This window comes from Octodon degus, unplaced genomic scaffold (genome assembly GCF_000260255.1).
Source record: "Octodon degus isolate 3935 unplaced genomic scaffold, OctDeg1.0 scaffold00091, whole genome shotgun sequence".
NCBI classification, from domain to species: Eukaryota; Metazoa; Chordata; class Mammalia; order Rodentia; family Octodontidae; genus Octodon; species Octodon degus.
In genome coordinates, this window is record NW_004524667.1 from 7,692,827 (window position 1) to 7,707,943 (window position 15,117).

The 15,117-nt window shown below is 35.1% G+C and overlaps 1 protein-coding gene across 4 annotated transcripts in view; it reads right to left on the reverse strand.

Moving 5' to 3' along the window:
• Positions 1-14,585, reverse strand: part of Eya1 (EYA transcriptional coactivator and phosphatase 1) — a 163,423-nt gene extending 148,838 nt beyond the window's left edge. For 3 of the 4 annotated variants that reach the window (XM_023722403.1, XM_023722401.1, XM_023722402.1), the window contains exons 1-2: positions 9,494-9,736; positions 7,811-7,938 (exon numbers count right to left, since the gene is read on the reverse strand). In XM_023722403.1, coding sequence (XP_023578171.1) covers positions 7,811-7,934 — 124 coding nt within the window. In that variant the 5' untranslated portion in view covers positions 7,935-7,938; positions 9,494-9,736. Of the gene's footprint in view, positions 1-7,810; positions 7,939-9,493; positions 9,737-14,515 lie in introns of those variants that run through there. The other variant, XM_023722405.1, reaches the window with a different exon arrangement.
• Between the last annotated feature and the right edge of the window lie 532 nt (positions 14,586-15,117).

Consider the following 15,117-nt stretch of genomic DNA (forward strand, 5'->3'; position numbering starts at 1 on the left):
TCTACTTCAGTGAGTATGCATCATTCCAATTTTTTCCACCTTCAAAATTTGTACCTCCAATTATCTGTCATTCCTTTATCATCTTGCAAAGATACTAAAATTAAGTAGACCAACAGCCTTATCTTTAGGTCAGTCAGTTATGTCTTAAACTATTGAAATGTACTTTACCATTGCTAAAACACTAAATACAACAGTTGAAGTTTCCATTTATGAAACAATAAATTACTATGGGTCAAAAGCACATCAATTACTATAGATCAAATTCAAAATCAGCTCCACAGTTGACGTCGGTATTCTCTGGATAGAAAGGATAAGTTACTCTATGAATTGGGACATGAAATGACCAATTTCAACAATTTAAAAAACAAGCTGAGGTAGTTTTGATTCTATTAATACATTATAAGTAAAATTAATGATGTCAGTATCTTATAAGCACTAACTTACAATATTTGCTTAGTAACATAGGACATTCTGTCAACAAATACTTATTGCCAAAATTTTCCCTGGATATTGAGGATACATTTCTGAATAATTCTTTCCTTCCTTCAAGGAGCTTAGAGACTATCAGGCAAAAACAGACATATAACTAGATGTCATAATCTTTCATCTTGCTCATAATCCTAGACAAGGTAACATAAGAACTTCCCATTGTAGAAAAAGTATGTTAGCAAGAATCAAAAATTTTTCTAGTAATGTAAGTGGTGCTATTGTAGAGTCCACGTGTTGGGCAGAAGGAACATAGATTTGAAGTGAGTCTGATGGCCCTTTGAATCTCTTCTCCAGAACAGGTAATGTCTATGTAAATATGAGCTAGTCACTGAACTTCTTTAAAAGTAGCTGGATAAATGTCATCTGAAAGACTGTCTTGAGGATAATGCAAAGGACATAAAGGGATTAATGAGATATTCAACAAATGGTACAAATTCACTTGATTTAGGTCATAACTTTATTTTGTAAAAAGTATTCTCAACTAAAATTCCACTTACTATTTAGCAATGATCAAATAGGCAAGTATTTTAGGTTTTCTTTCATTTTACAGAAGAAAAAAAGTATTCAGTTGGTATTATGGGCAGTAAATATATCTCCTTGCAATGTGTTTAGTAGAGTTCATCTATGTATTTTGCTGTAATTGGATATTGGAAGCATGAAATAAAACAAAATATCTTCAAAACCATCAAGTTATCATGAACATAATCATAATAAGGCTTCACTTATAAAAATGCTGTGTCCTAAAACCTAACATAAATTCTTCTTTGGCTTTTCAGATTAGTAAAGGCAATGGGCAATCATTGAAGATGGTTTTAAAAAGCAGACAGGTTTTCCTATAAAAGGAAAAATAGAAAAGTACAAAATTTGCAATATATATAATATTTTTCTCTGGTAATGAATGGAGTCACGGAGAAGGGAATTAACTGCTTTTGGCTTTTAATGCCAACCATTCAAGTAAACAAACTGACATCCCTTCCTCTTTCCCTCACCAGCCTCCACTTATCTCTCTGTTGCTGAATCCAAGACATCCTTGGACAGCATAAGACAACAGGAATTACTTAATGACTGAGTCATCAAAGAGTATGAAGAAACCCAAAATTCACATGTGTCTCTGGAGCGAACCAGAGATTTCTCCCAGAAGATAGGACATTCTCGGGAGATACAATTCTGAGAATGCTGAAGTTTTGTCCTCGTCAGGGTTGAGCTCAAATACTCTGACCTATCTGCAACTGGAAGAAACTGAGAGCTGTCTCCACTTATTATTAGTTTATCAAGAAATCCAGATGTCTAGAGACTCCAAGCCTAGGTACAAGCAGTGAGCACTGTAATGCCTGGTACTGCTGGAGAAGACCCAGTTTGCTACAGATGCGAGGCTGGAGCACATCCGTCACCCGCATGACTTGCACACGCCACCCATTTATTTTCCTTGTTCTGCTTTCTGCTCTAGCCTCACAGAACTCCTTTCTGTTTCTAGAAATTCTGAACACCTTCTCAGCTCTCAATGTTGGTAACTTAATTCTTATGGAACCCCAAACAAATGCCAACAGAATGATGTTTGGTTGATACAATATGGTTCTCAAAGTCAAAATAAATATGACCAAATTTACCATTAACTTAAAAACATTTCCTGAACTAGAAAATATTTACTCTGAGCAGTAGCAAAACTGCAACTGCTTTTTGAATTTCACAGTAATACTGCTGCCATCCAAATGTGCATATAATAATGGCTATTATAATGAAAAGCAGAGATGACTTCCCATCTCTGTTTGATCTCAGAGAGGCTTAACACAAGCAGACGGTTGATGGAATTATAATTAGGTCAAAATCTTTGAAAATTAGTTAGAGACAATCTCTCAAAATTTAACCTATTGATGCAATATCCAGTGCATGCATGACCACAAGAAGAAATCACACACACACACACACACACACACACACACACACACTCACACACACACACACCAAAAGACCACAGCATAACTACTCTAGAGAGCTATCTTTTTAACAGAGTCCTTTTGTCCTCATAGCTTCTAGCCAAGGGTTGTTGCATAGCTCTGCTATTTGGTAGGGAATAGCATGCTCACCCTGAAGGCACCAATGTGGCCGTGAAGCCAGGGATGTTTAGGTGAAGGCATTAGGAAAGGCATTTGCTAATGATAAGAATTACATATGCACTCCATGGAGTACCAGAGTGATTTAAAAGCCCACTCTCTTGACTGAAAACTTTATTTGAACATTAGTGCTGGTATCAGTGGTATCCATTACAAGTCATGGGCCTTTAAACTTGTCATTTAACTTTCTAAGGTTTGATTACTGTAAAACAGGAATCATACCGTGGAAGTGACTGTGATTTACACATAGTCATTACCTATATGTATATTTACATATAGTTAATGGATACAAAGCCTTTAGTAAGTTCCAATTATGCTGTAAGTTTTATATGATATGCTCAGACTGAGCTTAATATAAATTCTGTTATCATCTACATTTTATAGATGATGAAACTAAGACACACAGATGCTCTTTTCCCAAGTTTCCACAGCTAGCAAATCATGGAACTTGGATTCAGACCTAAACCGTCAGCCCTTCTATTGGGAGTCTGGAGAAATTTTCTGAAGATTAATGAAACAAAACAGAGCATGATCAGTGTAATGACTATTCAGCTATTAAAAAACTTTGGCCATTTTTAGTACTAGTAGAAGGAATGTGAAAATTATTCCCAGAGACACAATGTAGCAAATAAATTGTAAATTCTAACAAATTATTTTGTTTATTTTTTGATGGCTTTTGCTTGAGGATAATGTATAAGAAACCAATTTTGTGGCTTAGGCTGAAAATGTCATTTAGAAACTTCTTTGCCCATAATGTCCCATAATCTTCCAGAAACTAAATTATATGCAAAATGTAAATAATAAAATTAGATTAGCATGTTTCTATTGACAGTAGTATATTTGACCATATATCTCTAAATTGCAGCCTCAAAGCATAATTTTATACACTTTCACTTCAGTTCAGATATTTCTTATACATAAGATCTTTTAAAGATATGCTCATTGGCTACAACCATATTTCACTCAATTAAAATTATATTGAGAAAAAATCCAAATTCAGACAATTTGTCAGTTTTATAAGCTTGAAGAAATAACAAAACAACTTTGAATAGATTCTAATAATGTAAATAGGCAAAATTGAATTAACTTATTATTCTAAAATATGCAAAACAATTAAATAAACTATAAATGCAGAAAATTTAGCCACCTAATTCAAGATTGTAATCTGTTATCATGTTGGAAATCTGACACACCCATTCAAAATTGCTATTTGAATTGCCATCAGAATTCCTGAAACTGCATTTGGAGAGAAAATTCCAACTGCATCTGGTTTTACCTCACATTTATCTGTTTTAAGCCCATTTTATACTGCTTTCTGCATCTGAATCTGAATTTACAACCGAGAAAGCTCACACTTGGAGCTCTTAGTTTGACTCACACCTCTTTTTTCTGGCTCTTCCTCTCTCGCTAACCCCAGACAACCAAAAATAAACACTGAAACTAGCAATATATTGGAACGGAGCAATCTCAGGCTACCATGGACTAAAGACAACCAGAGAAAACAAAGATGGAAAGAATCCCTACTTTGCAAACAAGGCCCTAATTGGTACGTAAATAAAAACCCTTTTACTGCTACAGCCCTGAGTCCTGAATGGTTCCCAACCCCTTCTGCCCATAACATAAATATCAACACAAAGCCTTCACCGAAGAGAGGCTTGATTCTTCTCTCTCACAGTCTGAGCTTTAATATTCATCTATTAGAAGCCTTACTACCCAAATGCCTATTCCTTAAAAGTTATGCTTTTTAATAATGTCTCTGGTAAGAAATTTCTATTGTATCCTGCTCTAGGAAATCAACTGTCCAAAGACAGAGGGCCAGTTAAAAGAAAGGCAACCATGAGTGTTTTTGCAGCCATGTGTTGGTGTCTTCTAGGTTCCATTTTAATTGTTCAATAGTAACTAAAATATTCTTTAGCTCATTGAGAAATTTATTGTTTCCAACAATAATTTTCTTAATACATAACAAACATTTATTTATACTACTATTTTACTAATTTTACATGTATGTGTCATGTAATTCAAAGATTTACAAATTTGGTAACATCAATAGTTAACTGCAAGAATAATGATTCAAAGAGATGTTGAAATATAAAAATAAACAGCTCAAAGTTTTGAAATAGGAAACATTCAAACAGGATCTACAATTGAACATTTAATCTAAGAAAATTTTAAAAACACATTATTTGAGGCGATAGCTCAGCCTCTTGTCTTTATCCTTTACACGAACCATGAAAATAGGTACTAGCCTGTGAGTTAGAACCTACAAATAGGTCTTAGGATAATTTGGCAGCAGACTTAACAAGAAACTTAATATTCACTGCCTCGCCACTCCATTCCCTTCTTGTTTATTCTTTAGATGAAGTTATGGTTTTTTTTACAGGAGATTTTTTTGTTTTCTTAGCCTCTTAATAGGGGCAGGTGGTGGCAGGAAGTTAAAAAAAATGGTTCTGAGAGAAGACAGTCTATATAAATGCATGCAAAGCTAACAAGTGGAAGTTCTGTTGACCTAATTAATTTCAATCGAGCTGAAACTTTTAAATTTGGCTGTAGAGAAGTCACTTAAATACAAATCAGCATGTGAGGGTGTGTGTGTGTGTGTGTGTGTGTGTGTGTGTGTGTGTACATCTGGAAGTATTTGTTATACAGTTAGAGAGGTGATTGCTATTTTAAAGAGTTTTAAATTTTAGTGAATTTTTTGTCAGTCTCCTAATTCATCAATAAACACTGGCGGTTTCAAATTAAATAAGATCTCAAAGAAAGAATAGGAAAATCTATAATGATTATATACTAGGGAAGCTTGCCAGACGCTAATGAAATCATTAATTTTAAGCTTAACTCCTCTAGTGGTCGCTGAGAGGAATGAAATAGTACATGATAGAAGAGATAAGCAGCATGATGAATTGATTCACAACTTAATAGTGATCTAGAACTTTCGGCTATTGTTGGGCTCCAAATAGGCACATAGCATGGACCATGAAGAAAAGTTTGTATCCAGATTTCTAGAGGTTAAAAATCAAATGAAACATTCAGGTAAACAGAGAGAAATTTCTTTCATGCTTTGGATAATTTATACTGGTATTTTCTAACTTCGCCTTCAGACACACCACAACCTTTGGAAAGTACACCACTGAACAATGCCTAAAAATAGAATGAGATGAATAAACTACGTATTTCTCTCAAATTAGCTCTTGAAAATTCATTTCTAGGACAAAAAATGTAAGTTTATTTTAGGACAAAAAGTCATTTCTAGTAATTTCCCTTCCTGAAAGGTCTCAAATATTTTATTGTTCTAAGCTTCATTTAGTTATGCAAAAATCTTATAGAATGTTATATTACTGAATATGAATATGCAACCAACCTATAAAATGTAAATATTGAGAAGCATATTATTACTGTACATGTGCTTATAAAACAAATCACACCTCATTCAGACAAAGCCAGCTAAGAGGTCAGTATAGAGTCTGTTTCAACCCTGGCTGATCATTTTGTAGGAGATGACTTTCTAGCAAAATGTTGAAAAGATGAAAACACCCTATCTCAGTTTCATTTCTCATATTTAAAAACTTAACTATCAGTATTTCATGTTCGCCCTTCCCACTACACATTGACATATTCTATGAAGTAAATTAATTCAACATCTTTGATTGTGTTATCTGGTTTGACAGTAATGGACATGCCTATGAAAGATTTGCTGGTAGGGCCCCTCTGTGGCTTCCCCGACTACTCACACTGGAGTGCCCACCATGGGCTGTGTGACTGTCCCTTTACCTTCTGTTATAGACACACTTTCACCTGAAGCCTATCCCAAGGGAAGAGGAAAGAAGATTCTTGGCTCTTATTTTTGTTTTTTCTATAAAAGCTAGTTATAGGCTTCAATGGATTTCTCATAATTTAAATTTCTCTTTGATTGAGTACTGAAATGCGAAGAAGTTTCAAGAGAAAAGGCACGTTATTCAAAGATTAATTTTTTTGGGGGGCCAGGTCAGCAGGTTTCTACTTTTGATGACAGCCATTTTTGTTAGCACTGAAGGTGAAAGTATTTACTTTTAAAGAAAAATATGGAACAATGATAGATAAAAATAATCATTGTGGATATTAATATAGTAAATCAGAAATAGTTGATTGGATATTTTATCTATTATCACAAATATTATAGTATTACCCAGTTTCAAAAGGTTTCACTGCTAAGTATTAGAACATTGCACCAAATGGACATTAATTTGATGGCATTTATTTGTATTTATTTATTTTTTAAAAAACTATGTGATAAAAGATCACCATGGTGATAGGAACGGATGACTTCTGTAGATAGAATTCTAAATAGATAATTCATTTAGCTAGCGAAACCTACTTTCAGAGTCCATCAGGATCCTGAGGCTTAGTAAAAATATCAGCAAAAATATCTCTGAAGAAGTAATTTCTCAACGGTCTAAGGTACAAATAAATACTTGCAACAGTAATATATCCTTCCAAATGTTGAGGTTATAAAAAATATGCAACAACATCTAATTACTGCACATAGCAGACAGCATACATATAACTCTATGTTTAGACTTAAGATATATATCAAGCAAAATATTCATGTGTCAATTAAACAGACATAATTGTAATTATGTTGTTTAAAGTATTCTACTTAATCTCTTAGGAAGTAAGTTTTAAAAATACTTTTCAAACAAGATTGCCTATATTATAAACTAACTGTTTCTCTTTCACATACCTATATTTTAATAGCCAAAGCCACAAGAATGCTAGACACACAACTTATTTTACTGATCATTAACAACAAATCAACCCAATGTTTACATTTAAACATATTTAGTTATATTTAATAATAATATATAAAGTAAAAAAGGAACTAATTCCAAAATTTCATTGCTCACACAACAATATAATGCAAATTGATACCATGCAATGCACATGACTGACATAGAGATAAAATACACTCAAAGGCCAGAACTTAGGTGTAAACATAGGAACAGATGTATGCATATATAACATCTCCACACATGTAATCAATATAAAACTAAACCAGTTATCAAGGTTACAATAACCTAGTGATGTGCAGCTCCTACTAATGAAGACTAATTGTAAGTTAAAGTACCTGAAGGAGAAATAAGAGTTTAATAGATTTAGCAACTGAAATCATGGCCACCTAATACCAAAGTGAAGAAACAAGGTTCAAAGCAAATAATGAAGATGGAGACGCTCACCTTCGGTGCCATTGGGAGTCATGGAATTACTATTTAGATGAGAGCTATCGAGTTTGGGACCACTGGGGGATTCACTGCTACCACTCAGATGGCTGTTCGGGCTGGTTAGATCCTGCATTTCCATAGACCTAAAGACAAGAAGCCTTCCGTCTGACAGATGTAGCAAATTCATGACACCACTATTTAATGCGATAATGACTTGACACGTTCTTTGAAACACATTCACACAAAATCCCATTGTATCTATTTTCTTAGATTCAAAAGAGTTCATCTTGCACTTTGCTTTCAGGCATCTTTGCAGTACATATACTACTAAGAGGTTCCATTGCCCTAATCATGCAACCAAACATTTACATGGAGTTTTTTAAACCTGATTTTTTTTTTTTTACTTTCCTAGAGTTTAGACAGAAGAACTAATGTTAAACAATGACATCTATTTAAATTTTCAGAGAAAGAAAATTTTGTCATGCTTTTCTTTTGATATTAAAGAGTCCAAAGTTGTTATTTTTTTCTAAAAGAAAAGGCAAATGTATAAACAAGTACAGTAGAAATAAATCACTTTTCTGTGGAATCTCTTTTGTCTAATAAGTTAGTACTACATGCTCCATTATAACTTACCACCCAACTATAATTTAATGGGTCTCCAAACCAAATAAAACACTTGAAACCTATAGTCTAGTGACAGGGAATGAGATAGTCCTGATGCATGTGTTTACTCTGGCAAACTACTTAATTGTTCCTCTGTTTCCCTTGAAACAAATGCAGCATTAAAACATTATGATGTCGGCTCACTTGTTTGCTTTGTGGATTACATACAGCGTGTCCAGTTGAAAAGGGATAAGGCCAACATACAGTGAGTCCCTGTGAGCATTAGCACTTGGAATACCTCAGCTGTCACTTGGGGCAAGAAGGACAATTCTGCCTCAGTGCTATCATTCTGCATTTTTACCAGACAGAAACAGTTCAGCACCCCAACCCCTGAAAGTTCTTGGGTCAGGAATTACTTATTCTGTAAAAATTTAAAAAGCCACTTGTTCATGTTCACAATTGTAGAACCAGACACTTATATTTAAATCTCTTATTAATGAAGTGAAGGCTCTTGAAAGTCACTCAAAACATATCTAGACACCATCTGTATTCTGACAGTCAGGTTTTTCAATGGAAGGCCCGTCTGCTTTATGTTCAACTTTCTGTGTTTCTAAAACGATAATAAGGGAGGAGTTTCATGGTACACAGATGAAACTAACATTTGCTATTCACCTTCACTAGGTCACTAAAATGTACAGTCATTTTAAGTTTGGAGGCTCTACTTAAATTGATTCTGGATATCAGTTTTTAAAAGAACTTAATATGAACCATTTTACTTCTTAACTGTGTCTAGAGATGTTTTCAAACCCATTTTTCTCTCTTAATTCTTATCCAGTCACAGTTTTCTTAACACCAGAAAGTTTATCCCACAATCATTATCCAACTGAGGTTCCTATTTCTTTCCTAAATACTTAAACATTTTTAGAAGCACACACACACACACACACACACACACACACACACACACACAATGTTAAGCAATCTTCAACCAGGCTGTTGCTATTAATAGCAATAATTAAGGCCCACTAGACAAAAATAGATCTGGCTCACAGAAAGGTAATCTACAAAAATGTTGAATATCAATAATTTCCTTACCTGCAACTTGAGGAAACAGCAACATCTGAACTGGTTTGAGGTGTTTGCACCTGTGGTCAGGGGTAAAAAAATTAAAAGCTGTTGTTACTGTGCTTCAGTGTCAGCCCTTAATTATACAGAGCACATGGCTGAGACCGACAATGCTCTCTTTTAACCAAAAGAGAAAGAGGAGGATAGTGCAGCAGTGAAAGGCATATTGTCTTTAAGTTGAGGTCTCAACTGTTGTTTCCTCCTGCAGGTCTATCCTCCTCCTCCCTGGTCAGGGGGGAAGGCAGCCAAATGACGGGATAGTGATTCATCACTGGCCTATGACAGCTGCAAACGGGATTACCCCTCCCCCAATCAACATGCAAAGCAGTCTTGCCCAGGCAGCTTGGAAAAGGTGCTTGGAAAAAATAGCTATTAACAAAATGAGTGTGTTTAACAGCAGTCGTTCAGGCCACAGCTACCCCCCACCCCATCCTCTGCGATCTTTCATCTGTTATCACCAGCTAAAATAGAGCTCCCGCCCACCCCTTTGACTCCTGAGGATTTCTTATCTTTATCATGATTTTCTCCCACGTTTACTTTGTCACTTAACAATCACTAAAACAGCTCCTGGGCAACTTTCAGGCAACTGCTGGTCTAAGAATAAATGGCAAAGACGAATTTTCATACCCAAAGTCACCTCACTGAGTGAAGTGCTTATTTATCCATGCCAATTAAAATTCAATGAGTGCCTATGCTTGGCAACACAGAAAGATTGTGTGTGTATTTACTTGGGTGTATTTCCCATTTTTAGATTGAAAAAAAAAGAATGTGTAGTTGTATAATCTGTTCAATATCTCAGTTAGCCAGCATGTTCATCTCTTTGTTTTTAAATGCATCTAGATTTGGGGACTTCACTAAGCTTAGGGCACTCTTTAGTGGTCACTGGCCTTTCCAGAAGCAGTGCTAACCATCAGCAGGTGATAAAGCTCAGGTGGGGAAGCCTGCTGGCTTGCAAGTTCAGGCTAACACATCGGCAGGCAGGCGGCAAGGAGCATTCTGCATAATGTTTAAAACGGCTCCGAATTCGGAATCTTTGATGTGCATTTTCGCTCAACCTGAACTGACATCAATTAGGGCTACAGAACAAAGATGAGAACTGAAGCATCTCAGATGACATTAAAGTTATCCAACCAGGCATCTTCTGTTGAGTCCTGTTATTTTTAAATTATGATTTATGAAATTAAGAAACACTACCTTTCTAGCAAGAATAAAGCATCATTAAGATCTAAATGTCTTGGCATGTGTCTATAATATGTTCAGGGTGATAAAAAACAATTTTTAAAAGATACCTAAGTAGAAGTTAAACATTAATATCTGTCTATGTGCTATGCTGTGATAAGAGAGTTCTGCAATTTTTGTTAAAATTAATGTTCTCACGCAAGATAAAATGTTCTCACACAAGTTTCTTTTAGAAACTGGAGCAATATGCCTCAAGGATAACCCTCCCCTTTATACACCTGGAATAAATTATAGGTGAGAACTTAGTTTTAAGAACTCTCCTGGCTTAATTATGAGAGTGTGTAAAGGACACTTTCTGTTAGATGTTAAAATTCATTTCCATTTTAATGTTAGCTACAAAGTATAATCCTAGCTTCACTGTACAGTTTGAAAGTTTGGTTATATTTACACTTGGGGCTTAACCTGTCATGTCTAAATTTAAAAATCTATGGCTGCTAATGTAAAAAATCAACTTCAAAACAAGAATTAGCCTAATACATTTCCTCATTGAAAAAATGTATTTTCACAACAACATATTTCTTCTATGCTAGCACAACTCAGTCTCTACCGTACTTTCATACACTACAATTTTTGAAAGCCCATTTCATGATCTTCATTTCATTAAGTATACTTCAGATATATTCTTTTGTGACTCAAGGATTATTTAAACCATGTGTTGTGTGTTACTGTATTTAAAAATGACTCTTTAATCAAAATAACTTTAAAACAACTAATCCTCACTTAGGCTGGTCAGCTGAATCCACATCGTGGTCCAGGAAAAATAAATCTACTCTCAAGAATGCGAATGCAGACAACAATTAGACACAGATGTGAGCAAAATTAGTTACAGTTTACAAAATGCTACACTTCACATGCTTTTAGTTTTGTATGTGTAGTACAAGATTACAGTGCAGTAGAGAAACATACTCATAGTGACTTATCTAAAAAGATCACCTATTTCTGATTGGTGTTAATTTTCTCTCATGTTTGACAATTTCTGTACTTTAAAACCCCAAAATTATAATCTGTTCCAAAAATAATTAATCAGGAATATTTTTGTTCAAAAAGAGAAAAAAAAAATCCGTATCTTCCAGACATTCAGTAAATTCACATTTTCTGCTTTACATTCATAAATTTAATGTTTCTCACTTCCCAATCTGATACTTTTAATTTAAGTACCTCCATGAATGCAGAAATATTTCCCATTATACATGTGATAATCTTATACTCCAGTGAAGCACCTTAGTGCTTCTTAAGCACTCTTTGTACAGAATACACATAGTAGCATATTGGCAGAGCTGTGAAAATACGAAGAAACAAGATAGCAGGATTCCTGAGAATTTAAATGCAAGAACCCTAAACTAGTAACTTTGACTTCTGATTAGTTAATGAGAACTTTTAAGTTTGCCTTTTTTCTAATTAAATTTATAATTCTTCACAGATGTAACTTTTGTTGATGTTCAATTTGTCTCTCTCATTTTGTTAAACCTCACATAGTACTTCACCAATCCATTGAATAGCCACATTAAATCTGTTAATACCATGCTCTTCAACCCCAGAAATTATTTCCAGAAGGCAAACTTGCTTTCAGAGATCATCAAACAAGACTTAAGGTACACATTTTATCACATTTTCCCTACCACAGAGCTCAGGATGCAGAGCGAAATCATGACTTTTGCACTGTTTATTATACTTTGCTAAATTACAAATCAAAAGCATCTGACAGAAGATCATGTATGAAGCCAAAAGTTAATAATGTTCTGTGAAAAGTAAACTGTAAATGGAAAGGGGTTCTAAATCTCAGCAGCACAGAGAAAATAAAATGTAGGTACTTGTCTAAATTATGGGTTTCCATAGGCTTTTTTGCTTGCTAAAAGCAATTTTTATAAAATGACTATAATTTAAAACTTTTTTAAATGAAAAGAAATTTTCAAAGTGAAAGTACTGGACTTATCTAAATAAATACAGTTGGCAGGAAAGCTAGTTTTGCCCAACCACAGATCAACTTGAGTACTTCCAAATTTGAAAGACAATGGTAATTTTCTAATCAGGATACCTTCTGTAGGAAATAAATGTGCCTTAGCTATATGTCTACTTTTTAAGCAGAAAAAAAAAAAAAGAAAAGAAAATTTCCCTAAATGTCTCTTCAATCAATATTTCAACTCTGGTGTCAGCATTGTAATTAAAACCTAAATTTTTAAAATAAAAACTTAACCATAAAATTGAAATGAACTTCTAGGGAGGGGTAGATTTTTAAATATTAACAGTACACTTCCTTCTTTATCAGACTCCATAACATAAATATTTTAATTTGATCACTGCTTATTTTACTGGATTAGTCATTTGCAGCATCTCATTTAAAGAAAATGACAAAATTGCATTCTTAAGAAATCAAAAATGTTTTTAAACCATATTGATTCTACCTAAGAATAATTTTCAAAATTATCATTGATTCAAAATATGGAAATTCTTCTGGTATCTGATTAAATAAAAGTATTTTCACTGAAAGTATGTTTCTTTCTAGTGTAGTCTTATGAAATAAATTTTCACACTCAAATGGACATTTTCTTTTGAGAAAATCATTTATCATGTCTGTGAAGCCCATACAGCAATTGACTTCCATTTCGCACCCTAAAACTGAACAGTGGCTCCATTAGGTTTCTATGTCTGTCACCATCGAGAACTTTCAAAGACTGGAAATCTGTGGCTGCTTGCTCATTTACAGAGAACTTTGGGCCTTTGGACAACTCAGAAATTGAGAAAGCCAAATATCAAATTTTGACCCTATAAAAGCCTGCCTACTCATTGTGTGTATGGCCTCAAACCGCTGCGAGGAGAAAGACTCACACAAACACAAAATAAAATCTACTCTGAAAGACACTTTACAAAATCATTCCAAACCTGTAAAACTATGCTATGTGCTTTATTACCAGTTTTTTGTAGCTTTTGTCATTTTAAGAAATGAAACATAAAGTTTGTCTAAATTCGATGACATTTCTGAATTTAATGAATTCTTTCAAATGCTATGCTTAAATATGTAAAAAGTCCTCTCAAAAAATATAAGCTCATGAGTTATTAGCAATTCAAAAAACTGATCTTGAATGACAAACATTTTGAGAAGAATCTAGATTTTTAACTTCAAGTTCCATTTAGTTCATATAAAATGTCAATAAGTGACAAATTAATTAGCTCAGTGCTTATTGTATCACCTTTTGGAGATGAGCCTGGTTCATAGAACGTTTTGGAAAATCTGTTTACTGAAGCAAATAGATGAATTTGCTTAAAAGGGGTTATCAGTTTATTGTGATCTGTCGCCCTTTCGAATGTTAAACCTTTCCTCATTATTTTTCGTATCGTTAAAGTGCATCAGAAAAGCCATCTATGCGTTACTATAGATATATATATATTTATAGAACACTTTAATCACAATATTTGAGACGTACACAGAGATTTGAAATACTCCCCTTCAAGAATATGGTCTTCTATAATTATCAATATAAGCCATAGCAGAAATAATCATTAACGATTTGTAATTATCTCTCAATGGTTCTAATCGTTCAGATAATTTGGGAGTTAAAAATTACACTTTCATGATGGAACCCCGGGGCTAATAAAGTACTAGGTACAAAATGTCATACTTTTCCACATGCCCTAATGTTTTTCTTTGAAAACAAACCAAAACAATAATAAAAGCGCGCCTGTTATCTCGGGCTTTGCCCATAGGACAGCTGTTGTCAGTCACTACAATTTTTCGAGCAGTCATCTTGTACTTACAGCGCTTACATCTGCTGCGTCCACCAGTTTAATGCGCTCCTTCGAGTTTTCTGGTTTAGCAAGCCTCCATTCCTGACATAGTTCTGCTGCCGGGCAGGGACCGCGAGGGCTGCGCGGCGCGCTCAGCGGAGCTGGGGCGCCGCTGGCCGCGGAGCGCGCGCGCGGGGGACAGCCCGGCTCCGGGGGACGGCGCCCGGGCGCTGCTGCAGGCTCGGGCTGCCGAGCGACTGAGCCCAGACGCTTTCCCCAGGAAGAAGCCCGCCACAGTGGACGGCGACAGGAAGGCTTACAGTCGGAAGTGGCACTGGAGAGTTTCTAGCTCGCCCCAAACTCGGAGCCATCAGCTCCCTCTGTTCTGTTTGGGAACAGCTTTGCGCCGTGCGCGCTTTCCCCAGCGAACGGCAGCCGCAGATAGCATCTGAGAACCCTAGACAAAGAAACTGCAGAATCTCATCCCTTGATCTGTTTGCGCAGCCTTGTAGGTCTGCCCATGAAGCCTCGGGGCTTTTTTTTTTTGTTTTGTTTTGTTTTGTGTTGTTTTTGCAACGCAAACCACAGCTATTCTCTTGTCCTGACGTTATTGGTTTAAATGCAACAATTGA